General features: G+C 42.8%; 1 protein-coding gene across 1 annotated transcript in view; it reads right to left on the reverse strand.

Annotated features, from left to right (window-relative positions):
• Nucleotides 1-19,182, reverse strand: part of LOC139325840 (calmodulin-regulated spectrin-associated protein 1-like) — a 37,010-nt gene extending 17,828 nt beyond the window's left edge. Inside the window, 8 exon segments of the mRNA XM_070955883.1 lie at nucleotides 1,621-1,717; nucleotides 1,816-1,955; nucleotides 3,847-3,988; nucleotides 9,575-9,655; nucleotides 10,382-10,543; nucleotides 10,743-11,005; nucleotides 15,967-16,129; nucleotides 19,177-19,182. Coding sequence (XP_070811984.1) covers nucleotides 1,621-1,717; nucleotides 1,816-1,955; nucleotides 3,847-3,988; nucleotides 9,575-9,655; nucleotides 10,382-10,543; nucleotides 10,743-11,005; nucleotides 15,967-16,129 — 1,048 coding nt within the window. The 5' untranslated portion in view covers nucleotides 19,177-19,182.
• Between the last annotated feature and the right edge of the window lie 4,702 nt (nucleotides 19,183-23,884).

Below are 23,884 nucleotides of genomic sequence, written 5' to 3' on the forward strand. Positions count from 1 at the left end.
ATAAATATACAAAAGTATGAAGGCTATTGCTTAACGCATTGTAAGCCACCCGTCTCTGGAGAAAGGCGGCATATAAATCAAATTAAAAAAAAAAAATTCTAAAACCACTCTCTACTCACAGAGACAGGCAAGACAGAGGTATACAAACTGACAGCAAACCCCACTCCTTACTAGCACTGATGATGTTCCCTAGTTGGGTAATGAAACATCTGCAAGAAAACAAGCAAGCTCAGAGAGCACCCAGGACCCCTCATTGTTAAAAGATGAGAAGCAAAAGGCTGAAATGAAGGGACCCCCAACCTGTGCGAATAACCTGCCGTTTTTTTTAAAGAAAGAAAACTATTCTAAATTTTTCTAAGGAGAGTTCCAGCAGGGGGACCCTAGGAGCGGTTTCAAAAACCACAACAAAGATGAAAAAAGAAAGAAAGAAAGGAATCGAGGAGTTTGCATCTCTCTAAGGAGCGTAAAAGCCGTCTTCCTCCCGATATGGAGGAGGTTTCAGCTGCCAGTCATCCCATCCACCTTGGAAGCTGGGAAAAGCTTCGGTTATGACCGAGCGGGGTTGATTATGAATCGCCTCGAATTTCTCTAGAGCAAGCCAACACTCATGAGGTCATTTCTGCAATGCCAGGAGAGGCTCTGAAGGGCAATTCTTGGCAGGCCGAACTTCATCTTTAAGTAGAGGAAGAGTAGAAACAATACACGCTTTCCTTTTTCAGGCACTCAGACAAGGGAGTATTTGCTATCACTGAATATTGGGAGACCAGACTGCATTAAAAGGGCCAGAAAGGGAATTTTTGTTTCTTAAGGTTTTAGATCTTTATCCCACTTTTTTCATACAACTCAAGGCAATTAATATATCTAATATTGGCAATAAAACATCTGCAAGAAAAGCACCAAGCTCAGAGAGCACCTAGGACCCCCACAGTCCTCTTCCTCCTCCTCCTCTCTTTTATTTACACGACTGTGAATTCCTTTCATTCACAGTCAGCCAGGTTTGTCCAAACAGTTTTTCAAAGGAATATTTATCAACACACCTTATCTCGTTTGGCAAGCTGCCACATGAATGGTTTCCAACCACAGTACAAGGCCAAACTTGGCACAGAGTCTCAGAGTCACGGAATAAACGAATTGTTTCCTGCAAAAACCCACACTTACTGTTCGCTCCTCTTTTGTTTCCTATGGGAGGGGCCAATTACCTCCAAGGTGTGGCTTTACTCCGGAGTAGACCCTGCTTTCTGAATTGTTTGTGTCTTCTGGCAGCTCTGCGCATGCGCACACCGGGAACAGGCTCCAGCTGTTCCTCTGCCTCACTGCTGCCTAGCACCCTCTCTGACGCAGAGCCCTCGCCCGAGCTTTCCCCAGCCCCCAGGACTGGCCCAAGTTCCTCCCCAACCTCCTCACTGTCTGCTCTGCTGCCAGCTCCGCTGGCCATCAGCGGGCCACAACACCCTCCTCTTTAGACATTTTCAGCATCTTGACAAAAGACGACCAATTTGTCGTTTTGAACACGAAGAAGACTTGAGAATATCCATCAGGGTAAAGACAGGGAAACCAATTCCACTGTAAAAATTTTTCGCTGCCACCGACGAATCCTCCCCAGCCCAAATCAAGACTCACCATCTTTCACTTCTTGGAGGTCCCTGGGGCGCACAAAATCCGGCTTGACGTTCTCAAACCACCAGAATAATTCGGCAATGAAAACCATTACGTTGGGCTAGGGAAAAGAAGGGAGGGAAAAAAAAAAAGGAATATAAACCAAATCTCCTACGCGTAATTGAAAAGCGTTTTCGCCGCCTTCCCTCTCTCTCTTACCTTTAGAACTAATGGGGCATACAACATATCTTCCAAAGTGAGGTAAAAGCATTTGTTCAGGTACTCGTTGGCAAATTCTCGAAGCAACTGGATGTTATAGATGCTGTCTGCAATCGAGGTTACCTCTTTCAAGCATATTTCTAGGAATTGGAAGGAAGGAAGAAGAGAATTACCACCAAAATAGCCTCTCCGTTTCCATGGCTCCAGACAGATGACATCCTCAGGAACTTGACACTGTTTGAAGGCTGCAATATTAAGATTTCCCAGCCAACAGGAAGTAAAGAAATTCTAAGACTTGAAATCCAGCAAACGCAGGGATTTTTGTGTGTGAGGGGGGGAGGTTCTATGACAATTCACCACAGCCAACTTTCCATGGCCAACTCGTCGCGGGATAAGATTTACACGGATATCAAAGAAATGGTAGGATGGAATCATTAAAGAAAGGATGCAAAAAAAGGTTAGAATGAAATGCGAATGACAAAAATTCAAGTGCTTTTTTAAAAAAATTTATTTTAAATCACTAAATTGAATTGTTAAAATTGTCCAGCAGCGAGTTGGCCGTGGTGAGTTCTCAGGGCGAGTTGGCCATGACGAGTTCGCCACAGCGAGTTGTCCCCTTTGGATTGAGGGAGTCTGCTTTGAGATGGGAACTTCTCCGTTCAAAGTAGCGCCCGGAAAAATACATCTCAAGTCAGAGGCCGGAACAAATAAAACAATGCTGAGCACATTGTAAGCCGCCCTGAGTCTTCGGAGAAGGGCGGCATATAAATCAAATTAAAAAAAAAAAAATGAACATCCAGTTAATTCTAGAATATAAAATAATAAATAACAGATAAAATCTATATTAAAATCACAATTTGGCACCCAGTCCATCAGTAAAAGGTAAAGGTTCCCCTCTCATATACGTGCTAGTCATTCCCAACTCTAGGGGACGCTGCTCATCTCCGTTTCAAAGCCGAAGAGCTAGAGCTGTCCGAAAACGTCTCCGTGGTCATGTGGCTGGCATGACTCAACGCCAAAGGCGCATGGAACGCTGTTACCTTCCCATCGAAGGTGGTCCCTATTTTTCTACTTCCATTTTTTACCTGCTTTCGAACTGCTAGGTTGGCAGAAGCTGGGACAAGTAACAGGAGCTCACCCCGTTACACGGCGCTAGGGATTCGAACCGCTGAACTGCCGACCTTTCAATTGACAAGCTCAGCATCTTAGCCACTGAACCAGCGCATCCCTTACACATTTACACATGTAAATGTTAAATGTTAAACATGTAAATGTTAGGTCAGTTACACATGGCCTAACTATACTATAATTATCAATCAATAAACTGTGAGGCCCGTAGTCATTAAATACTAAAATGGAAAAAAAATAGTAATGCAAAAGGGTTTGCTACTGTAGTTGTGTAAAATAGCTACGGTGGATTAATCACATGTTTCTCGGAAGGAACAGCCTTGTTTAAGAAGCTTATGGATTATACAAAATGGCAGCACATCACTTATTGTCCGTAAAGGCAAAGAAACTGACTTTTTCCCCCCTCCAGAAATCTGATCTGAGCAAAAATGAAGCAATTTTGTTCCATTGCTTTCAGCCAGAGAAAGATGCTTTAACGGGAGCTAAATATCCCCCGCTGCGACTGGATCACTCCCTTAGAATACGATAGAGTTATAAAGGACACCACAATTAATCAAATGTCACAGTCAGCTGCCTACTTAGGTTTGCTTGTGCTTCACTGCGGTGACAAACTGCCATGAACTGTGGGGAGGTGAAATGAAAGGAGAAATGCTTGGGGAAATGAAAGTAAGTGCAGTATCTCCTCGAGATGCTGCCTCAAGGTCACCCCGCTGGAAGAAGGAAGGAGCTACATACCAAACTATGCTTGGACTGACCGTTATGAAAACATCTTGCCTGAAACTGATTGGTTATACGGGGGCAATGAAAGACAGTTAAGGGAGGGTCTGACAGTCCCCTATCACTTTGGCATCTCCTAATTCGATTTGGAAACCAGGTTTCTTTTCAACTCTGTTACCGACGTACCATCAAGCTTCATTTGTTCGGGGCAATAATAATGGATGACAGCCAGCAAAGCAGCTCCATCGCTACAATCCTTCATCAGGTCTTCAAGTAATGGGAAAAAGGGCAGCTGTCGACTCGAGAGATGATCTCGGCGGTAACGTACCTGAGGAAGGAAGGCAATACTTCTGAGATTTCCCATCCCGTTTTTCATTCATTCAGAGCTCATGGTTTGGTTTTTTTTTCACCCCACAACCCTCGAGGTCGATTGTGATTGGGCCAAAGTCACCCAATGAGATTCCAGGCTGAGTTAGAACTCAGTTTCCCCAGGGCTCTTCTAAAATATTTCTGCCCTGATTTAAACCAGCAACTTTCTATTTTACAAGGTGTTATAATCCTTTTGCTGCTACAAGCATTTGGTTTTGTGAACACTTGCTTGCTAATTTTGGAATCGTCTTTCTAAAGGCAGACCCTGCGCCAAAGCCAATATTCTTAAGAGTACTCTTCTTTTTAAGCTAATATTCCTAAGAATACTCTTTAAGCTAATATTCTTAAAAATGCTCTTCTTTTTAAGATAATATTCTTAAGAATACTATTCTTTTAAAGCTAATATTCATAATAAACACACCGGGGGAAAAAGTACAAAGGCAAAAGGTTTGTAATCATCTAATTAGTATTTTCATTACAATGGTATATCTTCTTTTTCCACCCACTACCAATACATACTAATTTAACTATTAATCTGATCCTTGGTGATCCAAATCAACAACGTACTTCACTTGTTAGATTTTTTTCTGACAAAATAATTAAGGGGACCATTTCCAGCACTTTGAGCATACAAAACCTCCCCATAGATTCTTCACCCGATATTGAAATATATACATATATTAATTTAAATATTTAAATTTCAAAGGTCACTATATAATATTGCAACCAAAAAAAAGATGCAACTGAATGCTCCACCAGTTTAGCAGAAAAAGCACAATAAGTAAAAAATAAAAAAAAAATGCAACACTTCATAATATTATATTGAGATCTTACAGCCTTTTAACTGATACTTACCAGCGCTATAACCACTTTTCTCGAGAATAACCCAAAACATAAAACACAAACTTGCCATTCAGCTAAGTAAGGCCATCATGTCTCCGTATGAAATATTTGAGGAAAGCTAAGGCTGAGAAATTATTTTTGCCAATCAGTCTTGCCTGCTTGGGAGCTCTGAGCGGAAGAGAAAATGCAAGGTTACAGAACCAGTTTCGAATTTGAAAATTGGTATCAGCTAGGCAAGAGGTAAGCAGCTTTGCCAAAATCTTGAAATCATATTGCAAAAAAAAAAAAAAAAGTACTGAGGAATACAACTTAATCCATGGGACAAAGGTCCCCTACGAACATTTGAAGTGTGATACTTTTGCAAAGGGCTTGCTTTTCATTCAGCCTGAGGCTTTCCACAAATTGTTGTGTAATGTGAATCATACTGTACCATGGAGCATAAGTCACTAGATGGATCATGTGCTTTGTAAAGCATGCACAGTATCGGTCTTAAGCAAAATTATCGTCGTCATTGCAAGCTAGAAGATGGCAACCAGAAATCGTATATAATTTCAATTTAATCATCTTCTTTTAACGACCCCATAATCACTTGCGGGGTGGAGTCTGGGTGACTGAATGGAGCTATCAGATTGTTTACTGGCCGGATGCCTTTCCTGTCGCAAATGCAGAGTTTTGTTCTGCAGATATATTCTCATTGTGCCCAGAGAGAGAAATATCTGCCTCTACCTAGAATCGAATTCACAACCTCCTGATTGTGAGGCGAGATCTCCACCTCTAGGCCACTGCACCACTCATATAATTTCAATTTAATGTTACGTTAAATCTTGAACACAATTATTTCCCAAAGTAAGGTGAACTGATGGGTTTAAAGTCCTCGCTTTAGCCCCTCTGCCTTCACAAGCCGAAGCAGCAAAATGGGAGTTGAGATTTCTGTTCAAATTGCAGGGCCTCCTTAGAAGATCAAAGCCTTCTGTTGAATCCTGAACCCTCGACTTCATTTGGAGAAGTCTAAACTGGATTTAACTTTAGCGATCATAATGACTTTTGCATGGGGTGGCAATCTTTTTGCACACTCCCTAATATCTTTTGGGAGGGACCGAATTTGCTGACCTCTGCGCGAAGTTTTCTCTCACAAAAGGGAAGGATCAATGGGCCATTTTAGCGGAGCTTACATTGGACGGTGTCGCTGTGCTAAATAAACTTTTTAAACCCGATGTTTTACAAGCTGGAGGTGGCCTCGGGCTGGCAGTAACTTTTCCAAAAAACTCAACCACCGCTCGCTATTCTTAATTAGCATCGGATGCCCTGGTGGCGGGCCAAGTCAACATTTATGAAACCCTAAGCATTCTGTCAATAACGCTGTTCAGAAACGGGGTGTTTTATGCCAATATGCCATAGGGCAGCTGCAATTCTAACTTCCAGTTAATTGAGCAAGTGGTAGACTCAACGAAGACTAGGGAGAGAGTGAGCAGGACGCAGGAGGACCACGTTGCAACAGCCCCTTTGTCCATCTGCAAATATTGTAATGGAGCACAAGGAAAAAGCAACTCTAGCTAGGGTCAAAGAGGGAATCAAATCTTAATAAAACACAAGTTTTTGGGGTTTTTTTGTGCAATAACGTACATTTAGATCTTAGAAGGGATCTTGGAGGTCTTCTACCCCAACCCCCTTCTCAAGCAGGAGATACCATTTCAGACAGGTTTTTCTTAAAAACCTCGTGTTGGAGCACCCGTAACTTCTGAAGGCAAGCTGTTCCACCAGTTAATTGTCCTCGCTGTTAAGAAGTTTCTCCTTAATTCCAGGTTGCTTCTCTCCTCAGTTAGTTTCCATCCATTGTTTCTTGTCTTGCCTTAGAGTAACAGATTTGGAAGGCACCTTGGAGGTCTTCTAATGCTTTGGAAAATAAGTTTATTTATTTATTTTTATTTTATTTTATTAGATTTCTATACTGCCCTACTCCCGCAGGACTCAGGGCGGTGCACAGCCAAACAATAAAAACACATACAATACAAAATTTAAAAATAGAATAAAATCAAATTAAATAATTTTGGCCCCGACAAATTTAAAACCCCAAACTTTTAAAACCAATTTAAAATTGAATATATAAATACTAAAAGATATTTAAAATTTTAAAAATCTTTTATAAAAGAGGGGGAAATTTAGGCCAACGTCTCAACATCTTTTTTTTTTATAATGTGGTGACCAAAACTGGATGCAGTATGCCAGGTGTGGTCCTACTAAGGATTTATAAAGTGGTGCTAATACTTCATGTGATTTGATTTTGATTAAGTGGACCAATATGGTAATATGCAGGAATTTAGAGGGGGGGAAGGGAATGGACTTTTACTACAAGTAAGTTTTCCAAAACAAGCTATGTAAATTCAAAACATTCCTATTTCAGCAGGCCGGCCTGGCCTAACTTTCCCTTTATATTGCTTTTTGATTTTATTTTAAACTGGGATGTCTTGAATTATCTAGGACCAGAGTGTTTAGTATATTTTAATTGGTTTTTTTTATTAACGTTTGTATTACATGTATTTTTATCGTTCGCTGTTCACTGCCCTGAGTCCCTTAGGAATAGGGCGGTATATAAATTTAATAAATAAAATAAAATAAATAAATAAATATACTGACCAATTCCCTTATTTTCAGGAAAGGAAGCCCAAATTACTTTAAATTAATGCTTGCAAAGGAGGAATCTTTCGAAATAGAACGGACAATCTAGAGTTTCTTTGCTTTTCTTTCTAGAGTTTCGGTATCGGCAACTGTGAAATCGGTCTAGTGATGGATGCCATCAAGTTACAGTACGTAGAATCGTGAAATGAAATCTAAAAAGTTTTCGTTGTTAAAAAAAGAACGCCCGGAGCCGAGAAAACGTTGCGAACGGTGGAAAGCGGCGCTTTTGAATGGAAGCAAATCAAAAGACCGATGGAAAGCCGATGGGTTTTTTGGTGGATGACAACGTCTTCGTACAGAATTAATTGACTTACAGGCACTAACTTCCAATACCATTTTGAAGGAGACTGGTTCGGGAAGCAAGGGGATGGAAAGGTAGGGAACAGGAGAGGGACATCATCAGTGCATGTTACAAAGCAAACTTTACATGAGCCTCACCCGCCGGGATCATGCTTTCATATTGCGAACGGTTTTGACACGGGAAATATTTTTTTTAAAAAAAAAAAGATTCAAGAAACATATCTTTAGAGGATTTGCATGCATAGAAATCTCTTTAGGAGCTCATTTCAAAGTCTGACTGCGCAATATGAAAATTCGACAGCAGCCTTTTCCACACCAGCTAAGAATATCTCGGCAGGACTTAGAAATTGCACTCCCACTGTTGTGGTAACTGTGCTTCGTGCTTCTCAAATATTCTAATGCTGGAAGTGCAACAGCACGTGTTAGTTAACGTCTAGTACTTAAAAGGAACGAGAGAGGGGAAGGATTGTACGCATGCACCACCAATTCTTCTGAATAATTCTATAGATCAGTGGTTCTCAACCTTTTCTTCACCACGGACCCCCCTTAAATACCTTTTGTGGCCACCAACCCCCCCCCTCCCAAGACTTGACTCAAGATTGAAATCATAATATTTCTCCAAGCCTTCGCAGGGGCCCTGTGACATCATGGCCCCCCCAGGTGTCTGTGGACCACAGGTTGAAAAACCACTGCTACAGATGTTACTTTCCTTAGCGCTTGAGAAGATCCAAACGGCATCAAATCAAAGGACTGTTACAAATATAAACCTACAAGGTCCTCTCAGCAGATGTTAAAACCTCCCACTCACCTCTGTCTCAAGACTACATTTCCCACCCACCCCCCCCCCCCCGTGCACAAAATGAAATATCAAAGCTTAAACAAGATACAGTTTTAACAGGTATTGTTTTTTTAAAAAAAAATATCTGGAAAATGTGTCGAATATACATTAAATACGGTATAAAATAAAATGTGGGACGCAAAGTAAACTTTTAAAAGTGGACTGTCACAGCGGCCTCCAAAGTCCATTCGTTTTGAAACCATGGCACCTCGGCAGACCGTGAGTGAAACCTCTTAAGTATTCAAATCATGATAGATAGGATGGATGGATGGATGGATGGATGGATGGATGGATGGAGAGAGGGAGAGATTAGATAAATAGATAGACAGACAGACAGGTAGATGGATGGATGGCTGGATGGATAGAGAGATTAGATAAATAGACAGATAGACAGATAAATAGATGGACAGATAGATGGATGGATAGATGGAGATAGAGAGATTAGATAAATAGATAGGTAGGTAGGTAGGTAGATGGATGGATGGAAGGTAGATAGATATAGATAGATATTAGATGAATAAGGTAGAGATTAGATAGATAGATAGATAGATAGATAGATAGATAGATAGATAGATAGATAGATAGATAGATAGATAGATATAGATGAGAGAGAGATTAGAGATAGGATAGATAGATAGATAGATAGATAGATAGATAGATAGATAGATAGATAGATAGATAGATAGATAGATAGATATGGGAAGGAAGGAAGAAAGAAAAAATCAAGAGCACTGGAAACAACAAAGCAATTTTGTAGAAGGGGTGCAAGACAGGCTAATAAATTCTACTGATCTAAGAGCAAAGGCAGATAGAAAAACAATGAGATTTGCTTCCAAGTCATAGCCCCATGAATCAATTAAACATCCCATTTCATCTAATGTGCTTTACCTTTTGATGACCTGGGCTTTCCAGTAATTGCTGTTTTAATTTAATCTCCTTTTCCGTGATCTCTCTCATTTTTAGGTTCACCTAAAAGAGCAGAGCAGGGGAGGGGGAAAAAAGCTAATGAGGGCAACTGTATTTCCTTTCCCTCATTTTTGTTTTGACTGCCAAAATTCAGAGCTTTGTCATTACTTCCTGCCTTCTCAATCTCCCCAGGGAGTATTCTGGCTATCCACAACTCTTGTGTGCTTCACTCTCTTTTTCTTACAACCCAATCCAGATGACAATCAAATACAATTAGCAGCTTCAAATTTCTAGCAATATAGATGCTCCCAATACACACACACACTTCAGATATAGGCACCCTCTCCAAGTCACAAATCAGCCCCCAAGCCATAAAAACAAAATTACCCCCAGACCTAAGTAAATGGATTTCCCGTGTTTAATTTCCTACCCAATTTCTAATGCGTTTTCGAAATTAAGTCCGATATTTCTGGTTACATACTTATTTTCTGAAATATAAGCACGAGAGAAGAAGATTTTTACACTCTCTGTTTTTGCACCTCTTAACTCTCCTGCGCTGGCTAATTTTATTTATCCAAGGTTTATGTTTATTCAAGCTGCTTATTCATGCTGCTTAGAACCAAGGTGACTTTTCTTACAAAGTTAGGTAAAGGTACGGCCTAGGAACGCTTTTCTTCCCCCCTTGCTCTCATAATATTAGAAGTCACAAATGGTACCCTACTTGCAGCCTCCCACACGGGTGCTCACCAATAACCAGACACTTCCACATCAAATCGGCTCACGGTTTACCTTGTTAATCCAGAATACCATCGCATCCTCCAGATCGTAGGGCAACTCCTTCGAGGCACTGAACGTGGAAAAACACTTGACACTGGCCACGACTTTCTCAATGCTGATCATCTCGATGGTGTAGGCCATCATGAGAGCATCAATCATGGCCATGTGAGGACTCTACAGGGCCGGAGGGAAAAAAAAAAACCACGTTGGGTTTAATCCCCTTCTCGAGAAGATTGAAAAAAGTGGTTGGCCAGTTTAGGACTGGCACCATTTCGGGGGGAGAGGAGTGGGGGGGGAAATCTACGAGGGGAAACAAAGACAACGAAAGGACGGAGTTGTGGAGCTCAACTCCTGGTTTTGTTTCGAAGCTCACCATTTTGATCGGCGCAGAGCTGAGATCGGATTCGGACACAGGGTTGTCATCGCTCTCCATGACGTAAATCCCTTTCCGCGAGAGAGCCTGGATGACCGAGTGGTGTCCCTGGAGCGCCGCCACCTGGTCCCCTTTGAGAATGAGGCTGCAGACGCGGTAATACAGCTCGCTGGATAACAACAGCTTGATGACAGGCGGTTTAATGTGTTCCTGCTCATACTGGTCTATATAAAAAGGATCTTTTAATTCCTCTGGGATGTTGTCTGAAAGGAAAAAGACAGGCGAGTTCAAAGAGAGAGAAACGGGTGTTGACACCACAAAGCTGAAGGTTGAACCAGCAACTTAATTAAAGATATCAGGCAACCAGGGGCAAAAAATAAAATCCTTATTTTAAAGATCGCTGAAAGGACACACGTTGCTTTCTCAAAGAGGCGGCAATGTCGTTTTGGAACACTTGTGGTAAATAATGCTCGGCTAACCAACCACAATATTTCTATCAATCCGATCCAAAACTCAGGAATGCAACTTCCCTTTAAAATGACTCGCCTTCCTCAATATCTACAGCACATCTGTCAAGTTGGTCTTAAAAAGGATAAGAACTCAAATTCTCAGATTTCCCAGTGAATACTGTACAACCACCCTGGGGAAATTTGTATTATTGTGTCCCACCTACCCTTCACCTCCTGCAGGCCCACATCAGTGGGAAATCTTGGAAGCCCACAGCTTTGATTTAATGGGACCTAATCAAAAGGAGCTGCTTTAGCAAACTGATCAGAAACCCATTTGGATCAAAGGTAAAACCAAAAAAAAACCTGGAAAGGCTGAATGCGTATAATTGCTGGAAGTTAGCGGCATATAAATTTAAATAATAATAGCAATAGTAACAGTAGCCTGGAAGAGATAATGATTAGCAGACAAGGAGAACTCAGGCCCATCTCAAAGAAAACTGAACATTCCCCAAAAGCCATATTAATAAGGTAAAGGTAAAGGTTCCCCTCACACATACATGCTAGTCATTCCTGAATCTAGGGGGGCAGTGCTCATCTCCGTTTCAAAGCCGAAGAGCCAGCGCTGTCCAAAGACGTCTCCGTGGTCTTGTGGCCGGCATGACTAAACGCCAAAGGTGCACGGAACGCTGTTCCCTTCCCACCAAAGGTGGTCCCTATTTTTCTACTTGCATTTTTGACGTGCTTTCCAACTGCTAGGTTGGCAGAAGCTGGAACAAGGAACGGGAGCTCACCCCGTTACGCGGCACTAGGGATTCAAACTGATGACCTTTTAATCGACAAGCTCAGTGTCTTAGCCGCTGAGCCACCGCGTCCTCTTTAACCATATTAATATGGAGCATCAAAACAACAGGGAAGAAGCCCGCAGAGCAAATTATAAGATTTAGATGGATCGATAAAAGCCAATTTTCAAGGAACTTAACATTTTAAAGCCTGCGCTTCAGATGGAACACGGAAGGGACAGGACAGCCCGCTCGTCCGAAGTTTGATCCAAACGGCATCATTATTTGAATTTTGTCAATATACCAATTCCACTTTTTTTTTTTTTTTTTTGCAAGAGAGGACATAGCTCTCCCTCTTCCAATTCTTCCCCCCAACAACTTGTTGGTAGGGCTGGGATTTAAACAGAATGATCTAAAAAGTCACTTTCAGGGTTAGAATAGAATAGAATAACAGAGTTGGAAGGTACCTTGGAGGTCTTCTAGTCCAACCCCCTGCCCAGGCAGGAAACCCTACACCACTTCAGACAAATGGTTATTCAACATCTTCTTATAAATTTCCAGTGTTGGGGCATTCACAACTTCTGCAGGGAAGTTGTTCCACTGATTAATTGTTCTCACTGTCAGGAAATTTCTCCTTAGTTCTAAATTGCTTCTCTCCTTGATTAGTTTCCACCCATTGCTTCTTGTTCTACCCTCAGGCGCTTTGGAGAATAGCTTGACTCCCTCTTCTTTGTGGCAGCCCCTGAGATATTGGAAGACTGCTATCACGTCTCCCCTAGTCCTTTTCTTCATTAAACTAGACATACCCAGTTCCTGCAACCGTTCTTCATATGTTTTAGCCTCAAGTCCCCTAATCCTCTTTGTTGCTCTTCTCTGCACTCTTTCTAGAGTCTCCATATCTGTTTTACATCGTGGCGACCAAAACTGAATCCAGTATTCCAAGTGTGGCCTTACCAAGGCCTTATAAAGTGGTATTAACCCTTCCCATGATCTTGATTCTATCCCTCTGTTTATGCAGCCCAAAACTGTGTTAGCTTTTTTGGCAGCTGCTGCACACGGCTGGCTCATATCTAAATGGTTGTCCACTAGGACTCCCAAGATCCCCCTCGTTGTCTCGGGTTGTCTCATCCCGTCCCCCCCATTCTCATCCAGCACTTTAAACAAGCATGCTGGCTTTATCAAATCAAAACTTCAAAAGCAACTTGCTAGACTACTGCATTTTGGATTATGCCTTCATTTACATATCCGTGCAACCTCAGTCACCTGGCTTTTAATAATCCGTGCATGAATTTCTACACGGAGACAGGACTGCAACTGGCACTCCTGCCTGGACACCGCAGCAAGAAATGTAGCCCCCAAGGCCAGGAGGGCCATCACACTGAACTAGTTCAACACCTTTATCCAGATCTGCAGGCTTTCCCGCCGCCTTTTCGGGGTGATGTTTCAGCTTGTTCGCCTTGTTTCATCCCAAAGAAGTGCTTATGATACCTGTCCTCTTGTCCCGCGAGAGTGCAAGACAGAATCGTATGTCATCACAAAATTACTATTGGACACGCAAGGGGATTTACTCTCAGCAGCCCTTCAAACGTTACAAAGCAGGCGCTGGAGGAAATCTTGAATTGGGGTGAGGTTGTGGTACAGCTATCTAATTGAAGCAAGATTCTTCTAAAGTAGAGTTAAGTCTGAAGCCTGGCAAAGATATTTTAGACGACTTTTAGGCCATAGCTTTATACTTGATGGAGGAGGGGAGAGATAAATCTGTTTCCTGACTCTTACAGAACTTCACCCTGGATGACATGAGTTAAAAGGAATTAAGTGGTCAATTAGGAATATATCCTAGTCTCTCTAAGAACTTTCTCAAGTTAAAGGAATGCTAAGAAAATGGGTGGAATAGCCCCTTAACCTTTTTTGCCATAAACCAGACGAGTACAACAATATAAAACTAAGTTTCAGCTTAAAATTGACAACACATTAAAGTCCCCATACAGATTTATGCATTTTACGAAACACTGGGCAAAATTTAGATTTCTCTTTTATTCTGCTCAACTCTCACCGAATCCCCTAGTAAAGTAAATGATTCAAATTTCAGCTTTCTTCTGCTGTTCATTTTGTCCCAAATAGCAAATCTTTAATTTAAGACACTTTGGGGTGGGGTGGGGTGGGGTGGGGTGAGGTGAGGTGGGGGAAGGAGACATAAAGCCTTAAAGCCAAACATCAAATCTGAATTAATTTTTTTGCAATTGACCAGATGCAAACCGACAGAAATGAAACCGAGTATCTCAAATAAAAGTCGGTGCAGCTTCTGTACATTGACAGAAATTATACCAATTATCTGGAAGGCTAAGGAAACTCGGCCAATTATTTATAGGGAAAAAAAAATCTGAAATAAAATTCCGAAATCCACTCAACTAGGCTCTGCAAAATGAAGGTTCCTAACAGCGATCTGGAACCTCAACAAGATATGTTCGTAACTCTTGCTATCATTCATGCCTAGTTCCCTAGTTCCCATGGCAGGTAAACATAAACACAACATTTACTCATCAGTGGCTCCAACCTGCACACTACAGTGCTGAAAAATCAGATACAAAAGATCCCAGCAGACAAACCGTAATTATGGAGGGATAAAAGCCTCCATCATCTTAACTGCTCTTACAGACTACCCTGTTTCCCCTAAAATAAGACATCCCCTGATAATAAGCCCTATCGGACTTTTGAGCCCATGCACTAAAATAAGCCCCCCCAAAAAATAAGCCCTCCCTGAAAATATTTAAATGCATGCGCAACTGGTCCCCACCATTTCCTTTGGTTTCCTCCACGTGCCCCAAAATAATAAGACCTCCCCGAAAATAAGGCCAAGCACTTATTTCGGGGTTCAAAAAAATATAAGACAGGGTCTTATTTTGGGGGAAACACGGTGTGCTGTGGCAAACTTTTTTTATATATATAAAAAAAACTCGGCGCAGGAAACTTTTGGTTAGCGTTCCTAATTTCAACCTAACACAATTTGTATAAAGGTAGGAGGAAAAAACCAAGCATGCCAGTAGAAATATACTGCGTAACTACAAAGCAAGTTAATGTTAATTCGTGGAGCGTTTTTTAGATCAGTTGGCAAATTAAAGAGTTAGATTAAGGGGATCCCTCTAACTCTGAATTTACTTATTTCACGCTTGGTTAGAAGCGCCCGTACTAATAAACAGCTAGAAGTCTGTACTCAAAAGATAGAAAGCAAGACATCAAAGAGGACGAAAAGAATTTACTGCAATGCAAAACCCAAGTTGGCAAGAGCGCCTGAGAGAGAGAAAGAGAGAGAGAGAGAGAGAGAGAGGAAAGAAGAAATTGGAAAGGTCCCAACATGCACTTTCAGGCTCGCACAGGATTTACCAGCAAGGTATTTTCCATCCCCTAGCTTCCCTTTATTTTTATACACACCGCTCAGAATCCCACACATGGGTGGGCATTCAAATATTTCTATTTTGTTTTGGTTTTTTTTAAAAAGGAAGGTGACCGACTGACCTTTTGCATACCACAAGATTATTTTTTTTTTTTAAAAAAAAAATCTAATTAGTTAGGAACCCTCGCAAACTAAGCAGCATGCATCTGCCAAATTAAAAAAAAAAAAAACTTAACTTGCAGAGTTCAAGTCCTACAAACGCTGGATTCTCACAGGCCTTTTTAAGCGATGTGTGGGAGAGCACAGCTTGGCGATACCAAAAAAAAAAAAACCCGCAAACAACAGCACGGCAGGGTGTTCTGCACTTAAAACTACAGGCCATTCACGACAAGAAAAGGAGTGTACACCAAAGTCTGGGCAAAGCGTGGAGGGAAAGCAGTCCCACGTTTGCTGATTTTTAAAAAAAATAAAATAAAAAAGCATCGTTCCAAATCCATTTCGTGAGAAGGCGAGAGAGGAGGGATTGGGAGAAGCCGGGCTGGAGAATGGGAAAAGGAAAGAGATAAAATAATAACGTTGCAACGGGAATTTATTTATTTATTTACCTATTCCATAAGCTTTCGCGCAGATCCACTGTAGATTAGCAGCTATTTTGGCTCGGGATGAATCATAGAGATCCAACGGAACAATCTCAGCGCTGCTATCCGTAAGAGCATCCATTTTTCTTCTGGCGTTATCTCCACCGGCACCAATATCAACATCCACCATCTGCAATAACAGTAACAAAAAACATAATAAAAGAGAGAGAGAGAGAGAGAAATGGAACCTAACCTTTTGAAATGACAGTTCAAAATTCAAGCTGATTGTCCGGCACGCGATTTCTATTCATCCCAGAAACTTGGAAAGGGAGGGAATGATGGGGGGGGGGGGGGGGGGTGTTGGGATGTTCCGTTGTAAAGATTCAATCATGGATTACAACAAAGCTCGGTTTGAAAACTACCCACCGCCACTGCCTAAAACCTATAGCCCAGGCCTAGTGAGTTCTTGGGAAGTTCTGCTAGACAATCACACACACCATCCCAGCTTAACCCAAACAAGATAACTAGCACACCAACTCAGTTAAGGGTAGTTATGTTCACCTTCCTTTATAGGATCCTGGCTCATCACTGTGTTTCTGCCCCAAATATTGGCTGCGATGAGCGAAGCAGCCTCTAATAATATGCACGGGTCCCAAACCCTTGGCCGGAGAGGGAACATCGATCATCCGATTCCCCCCCCCCCAACGCCAAAATGACAGCAGTCAAAGGAAAGGCTAGAGCAATACCCCGCTGTTCCCTTCATCCTTTACTCCTAAGAGGGGATCAGTGAAGAGAAGCAAGGAGCAGATGCCGCGAATACTTTAAGCAAGAAGATAATAAGCAAAAAAAAAAAGAGAGAGTAAAACCTCTTACCTTTTCTGCAGGCATGTTTGCATGAAAGGGGTCTCAATCCACCTTTCCTGCTAGGAGGCTTGACTTCCCCCCCCCCAAAAAAAAAACAAAGACAACAAAGGAGATCTTGACAAGATCTCCTTGCTTTGCATCCATCGCTCGGGTTCCTTTTCTTTTTTTGCAATCTCATTAGCTCTTCCCCCCCCCCCTTTGCCAAAATCTCTCCTGCACGCCCTGCTTTCCACCTTCAAAAGGATGAATGCTGATTCTTATTGTGATCACTCCTTACCGCTGTCTCTCGACCCCTTTTCCACTTGGGAGGGGAAGTGGGGGATCCCGTCTCCTTAAGAGACCTCGCAGTGAGGGTCCTTGGTGATCTCCGAGCTCGGTGGACGAGAGAGCACCAAGGACCCCCTCATGTCAACCCTGAGCTACAAATATTCCCCTTTATTGAGATCTTTAGTAGGACAGCCTCCTGTTTCATTCTCCATCTGCCCCCCAATATTCACCCCGAATCCTTGTTTAGGTTAGGCCCTCTTTATCCAACTCTTGATACCTCACGTCTCCTTCCCACAAGCATAATTCCAGCCTCATTTTTGAAACGTACCCAAATATAGATAAAAGAACACATATATCTCGATTTATTTAAAATGCAAATTAAAAAAAAAGACATGTGTCTTATCGCCTTTCATTACTGCCTTTTCTTGATTGAAGGAAAAATCTGGGATCCAGGCTTCTCCATTGTGCTAACTATTACCCTCCACGGCCTAAAACCTAGCCCAGGCCTAGTGAGTCCTTGGAAGTTCTGCTAGAGCTAGACAATCACACACACACATACCACATATACAAATCACACAAATCCTATCCTCCCACCCCAAGCTTCCCCTTGTCTTAATACCCAACTAATCAATTTCTGCTTGATTCCAACCCAACATTTTTTTAATTGCTTTTTTCTTGCTTTGCTTGCTTGGTTTTGAACTCCACGCCTCCCAAAGGCTCTTTATTTTTGCCTTTGTGTGTTGGTTGTGCCCCCCCCCCAACTTTGAGCTCCCAAAGAGGAGGGAAAAAAGAAGAAGAAAAAGAAAACAAGGACCCTCAACACCAATAATGAAACTGACTTACAAAAGGAGTGAAATGGACGTATTAATTGGGAGCATGCAGGCTTGGATCTCTCTTTCCCCCCCCCACACCCCACTTTTGCTCCCTCCTCATGCCCCGTCAGTCCCTCCCCTCCATGCACACAATAATCACGCACACACACCTTGCTGTCACTTTGCACCCACGTTAGAGACCCCCCCCCTTCTTATGGCCTTAATAAACCCACCCACCCACCCATCACCCCCTTGCAAGACAATAGAAAGTGGCTGTTTGCAGGCCATCACTTTTAAAGCCCCCCCACACACACCCCTTAAGAGGGGAGGGGGGGAAGCAAAAAAGCAATAAGCCCACTTCTTACACACCCATCGATCCCACCCTCCCCATATAAACCACAATCTCCCCACTCCCCCCCATCAACATCATTCCCAGATCGACATGCCTGTTTGCAGAGATGCCTGCAAACACAGCACCCCACTGCCCCCCCCCAATTAGGGGGATCTTATGGGGGCGAGAATACATTGGATAGACACTCCCCCTCCCCCCAATGATCTCTCCCCCAATTAGGGGGATCTTATGGGGGTAGAATGCACTGGATATGCACTCCCCTCCCCCAATGATCTCCCCCCCAAGTAGGGGGATCTTATGGGGGAGAATGCATTGGATAGGCACTCCCCTCCCCCAATGATCTCCCCCCCAATTAGGAGGATCTTATGGGGGAGAATGCATTGGATAGACACCTCCCCTCCCCCAATGATCTCCCCCCCCAATTAGGGGGATTTTATGGGGGGAGAATGCATTGGATAGGCACTCCCCTTCCAAATGGACCCTCCCCCTCCCCCAATGATCTCCCCCCCCCAATTAGGGGGATCTGATGGGGGAGAATGCATTGGATAGGCACTCCCTTCCCCCATGATCTCCCCCTCCCCCAATGATCTCCCCCCCATTAGGGGGATCTTAGGGGGGGAGAATGCATTGGATAGGCACTCCCCCTCCCCCAATGACCTCCCCCTCCCCCAATGATCTCCCCCCCCCAATTAGGGGGATCTTATGGGGGTGAGAGTGCATTGGATAGGCACTCCCCTCCCCCAATGATCTCTCCCCCCCCCACACACACACACACTCTCTCCCCACAAGGAGGCCAGGCGGCTTTCGTGAGGGTGGGGGGCTCACCCTCGGCGGGTTGGGCGCTGGTGGAGAGGCCCCCGCCCCTGCCAAGCCCCCTCCCCACTCCCCTCATGGCAAAGGGAGGGGGCAGGACTCCCTCTCTCTCCCCCCCCCACACCTCACCTTGCGTCGGCCTTTCCCCCGGCTACTCCATCGCCGCCTCGCAGGCCGCGCCCAGGCCGGAGGGGGCCGCGGCCACCCCAGAGGGACGCGGAGACGGGCGGGCGAGGCGGGCACGAGGGCGCGGCCACGGCGGCGGCGGGAGGAGGTGGAGGAAGGCGAGCGCGCTCACCGCCGTCTGAGAGGAAAAAAAAGATAGGGGAGGAATGGGGCATTGCGCATGCGCGGTGCTTCTCCCGGGAAGGGGCGGGGCGCAGCGCTCGGGCGCGCGCCGAGCGACGTCACTGGGCGCCACCAGACTTGAAGGGGGAGCGGCGGCGGCGGCGTCGCCTCGCGAGCGTCTCTCGCCTGGGTGCGCATGCGCCTAGGACACCTTTTTTTTTTTCCCCCCTCCTTTCCCCCCCCACCCCACCCCTCCCGTGCTCGCTCTTCTTCCTCGCAACCGTCTCCAAGGGAATAAGGCGAAACCCGCCGGGTGGGGGGGCGGGGACGGAGGCGGAGCTTTCTGGAAGCACGGCCAATGAGAGCCCCGAAGGGCGTTTTTGATTGACGTGCAAGGCCGGTAACCACAACTCCCATCCTTGTGGCGATGATGGGTTTCTAGTCCATCCGGGGGAAACGGGGCTTGAAGGAGCTTCTCATTGGGACAGTGGGGGAACGTCCCCCCCAAAAAATCCCCATTTCACATTTTTATTTATTTTATTTATGATGGCTATATCAATTTTAAGATTATTTAAAATATTTAATATTTAAAATAGGCTAATATTTAATAATATTGTATGAAGAGTGTTTTTTTTTTTAAATTTCCAGGCATGTCCTTTATACAGGATAATACAAAATAATAATTTGTCAGAAATGGTATAGGGTTTCCTGCTTGAGAGACGGGGTTGGACTAGATGACCTACAAGGTCCCAACTCTGTTACTCTTATTAATTTATAGTAGGATGATTACGGGAAGTTTATTGTAGTTTTTGGTGACTCGTAAAAGAAGTGGAAGCCTTAATAGAAAAGTTTTATTGCAAAATAATTATTTGGGGTTTTTTTTCATAGGAGAAATTTTTATTTTATTTTATTTTATTTTATTTATTTATTTATTTATTTATTTAGTTAGTTAGTCATATTTCTATGCCACATTTCTCCCAAGGGACTCTGAGAAAGGGGTTTAAATTAAATTTAGCTCGATACTGGAGTAAATCCTATGGATGCCAACATGAAGAGGGTAAATGATTTTTAAGTACCATCCCTGCTTTTAACTACGGTATTTTTTTTTTAAAGTGTATTTATTTTAAAAAAATATTATAAACTCCTGGTTTAATCATGGGGGAAACGAGGCTTGTTAATCTCCTGAAATGTTAAGATTGTGTTATAGACGTATTGAATCCATATAATCAACATGGGATTATTATTTTTTTCCCATAGGCTATCAAAAGTGCAGTGGCGTATAAATTTAATAAAGAGAATACATTTTAATTGCTGGGGGTCGGCAGCTTAAACATTTAATATGATTATCATCCAAAAAAAGAAAGAAAGAAAGACATTGCTGACAAATTATTATTATTATTATTATTATTATTATTATTATTATTATTATTATTATTAATTGGTTAATCTTTAGTGAGATTCACAGCCTTTGAGGCTGGTTAATAGCTCAGCAGCTCGAGTCCTAACCAAGGACCTAGGAACTGTTAAGGTATCGTCGGAGGATGTAAGCTGTTCCGAGTAAGGTGGTTTTTTGTAGAGTCAAAATGTTCAAGTCCGGCAAATTATTATTATTATTATTATTATTATTATTATTATTATTATTATTATTATTATTAATTATTAATTATTATTAGGCTACTACTCAAAATTTCCACTACCGGTTCTCCAAATTGCTCAAAATTTCCGCTACCCCGGTTCTCCACAATCTGTCAGATTTCACCCCTGATTTGACCCCCTCCTCTCTGTGGCAGCCCCTCAAATATTGGGAAGACTGCTATCGTGTCCCCCCCCCTGGTCCTTCTCTTCACTAGACTAGCCATGCCCAGTTCCTGCAATCATTCATTGTATGTTTTAGCCTCCAGTCCCCTCATCATCCTGGTTGCTCTCCTCTACGCTCTTTCTAGAGTCTCAACATCTTTTTTTATAGTGTGGTGACCAAAACGATGCCGTATTCTAAATGTGGTGCCTACTAGGGCTTTATAGAGTGGTATTACTACCCTCCCTTGATCTTGATGGTATCTCTCTGTTCATGCAATTTAGGATTGCCTTGGCTGAAACAACTCAACAGACTCTGCTTAGGATCCATAAATTTAGTTAGAAGACAGCCGTACGCCCTACTTTTGCCTTGCCCAAAAGTTGAGTGGGGGCATTCCTTCCATCCGGATAAACAAGGATTTGTTTCTTGCAGGGCGGGACTGAGAAATGCTTAGCCACACATCGTCGTGAGAAAGGGTGAGGTTGACTTGCAGCTCTCTTATCTTTAAGATTCATCTCTACTACAGAGTGTATCTCTCTCCCAGGGAGTGCACCACAAAACCAATTTGGATTGGAGCAGGGTAGCTTCTGTAAACGGGCCTACCACATTCTTTGCAAAGGAAACCCTGAGGCTATACATTTAATTAAGTTGCATTTTGGGATCATTTCGTGCTCGGTATCTCTGGACTTTGTAATCAAGATACATGCCAGTGGTGAGTTTCAAATTTTTTTTACTACCAGTTCTGTGGGCGTGGCTTGGTGGGCATGGCACGGCTTGGTGGGCGTGGCAGGAGAAGGATACTGTAAAATCTCCATTCCCACCCCACTCCAGGGGAAGGATATTGCAAAATCCCCATTTCCTCCCAATCATTGCTGCACGGCACGTCCCATATTGTTAATCTGGTTTTTCCTTTCTTTTCCGAAGGATGGATTGCGTGATAAACTCTCGTAGCCATTATGTTTGATGGAGGGTGAGATCCGACATTCAGATGCATCTCCCAGGTTGCCAAGGTAACCACCGAATTACAGCTTGATTGGATAATGTCATGGCTGTGGCCACGAGGTCGTATTTATTCTTTAAAAACTCTCGTTTCTTCCCATCCCAGAAATAAAAACACTCATTTCTTCCCGTTCCAGAACTAAAAATACTCATTTCTTCCCGTTCCAGAACTAAAAATTCTAATTTCTTCCCATTCCAGAAATAAAAACGCTCGTTTCTTCCCATTCCAGAACTAAAAACACTCATTTCTTCCCGTTCCAGAACTACAAACTCTAATTTCTTCCCATTCCAGAACTAAAAACTCTAATTTCTTCCCATTCCAGAAATATAAACGCTCATTTCATAACAGACCTCCGGATTTTTCGTCGGGCCCTGAAAACATACTTATTTCAACTAGCTGGGCTGGCTTGAGTTAAATTTTAAATTGATTTTAAATTGGGTTGTTTTAATTTACGGCCAAAATATTTAATTATTTTAAACTGTTTTTAAATTTTGTATGTTCTGTTTTTTACTTTGGCTGTTCACCGCCCTGAGTCCTGTTTGGAGAAGGGCGGTATAGAAATGGAAACAAATAAATAAATAAAATAAATAAATAAATTTCGTCCCATTCCAGAAATAAAAACACTCATTTCTTCCTATTCCAGACCAGGCAGATGGAAAATAGTGGGGAGGAGGGAAACAAAAACCTGCCACCAAAGAGATAACAGATGTTTGTAAGATATCAGATAGCGTTAGAAATTTTCTTGTCATATTGGCACTTATCCAAGTATTAATTAGATCTTGTTTGTTCGTTAGTTTAGATTGGGCCCCAGTTGGAGGAAAGAAAGAGGAAAGGGACGATTGAGATGATGATTTTAGGAAGCGGATGAGATCCTGACAAAACAGGTGAGGATTTTAAAAGAAACAAAAAAAAAGTGACGTATGAATGAAACCATTCATGGGATCTGATTAGAAGCAAAGGATGATTTTTGCAAGGGGGGGAAAAATATCAACAGAAGCCTGAACGGTGTTGCTGTAAAGCAGATTTTAGTTAGTCTTCTTATTCCTTGGCTTGCTGCCGTCTTCCTTTCTTTCTCTTTCCTTTTTCTCCGTGTTTTGCATAGGGTGGCTTATCTAGAAAGGAAATGAAAGGATGGGTAGGTTTTTGCAGACACTTGCCCAGGAATGTCACCAAATGCAGATAGACCTGTTTAGCACACTGGAAATAAAAGAGGCAATTCAGGTTACTCTTCCAGCTAAAGAACCTCTCTCTCTCTCTCTTTCCCATCCTTGGAAAGAGAGAGAGAGGAGGGCCTTCTCTGTGGGAGCCGCTGCCCTGTGGAATGAACTGCCCCCGGAAATGTGCAAGATCTCCGACCTCCGTGTATTTCGCTGTGCCCTCAAGACCCTGCTGTTCCACCAAGCCGGGCTATCAATTTAATGATTTTTAAATTGGGTTTTAAATTTTGGGGGTTTTAAATTTCAGCCCGAATTATGTAATAATTTTAATTGTTTTCAACTGATGTTTGTCTTTGTGTTTTTTTAATAGGCTGTACACCGCCCTGAGTCCTTCGGGAGAAGGGCGGTATAGAAATAAAATTATTTATTTATTTTATTTATTTCCCCCCCCCCCCAACCTCAAGAGGGCTTGAGATCCTCCAGGCCGATCCTAACAGATTTGAGGCCAGTTAAACAGGCTTGGATTTTTCTGAATATTGGGAGTATTCCGGATTGGGAAAATCCAAGATTGTAGGCCAGATTGGCGATAATCACTTC

This window comes from Pituophis catenifer, unplaced genomic scaffold (assembly GCF_029215685.1).
Source record: "Pituophis catenifer annectens isolate HBS135680 unplaced genomic scaffold, rPitCat1.0.hap2 SCAF_17, whole genome shotgun sequence".
Taxonomy (NCBI): domain Eukaryota; kingdom Metazoa; phylum Chordata; class Lepidosauria; order Squamata; family Colubridae; genus Pituophis; species Pituophis catenifer.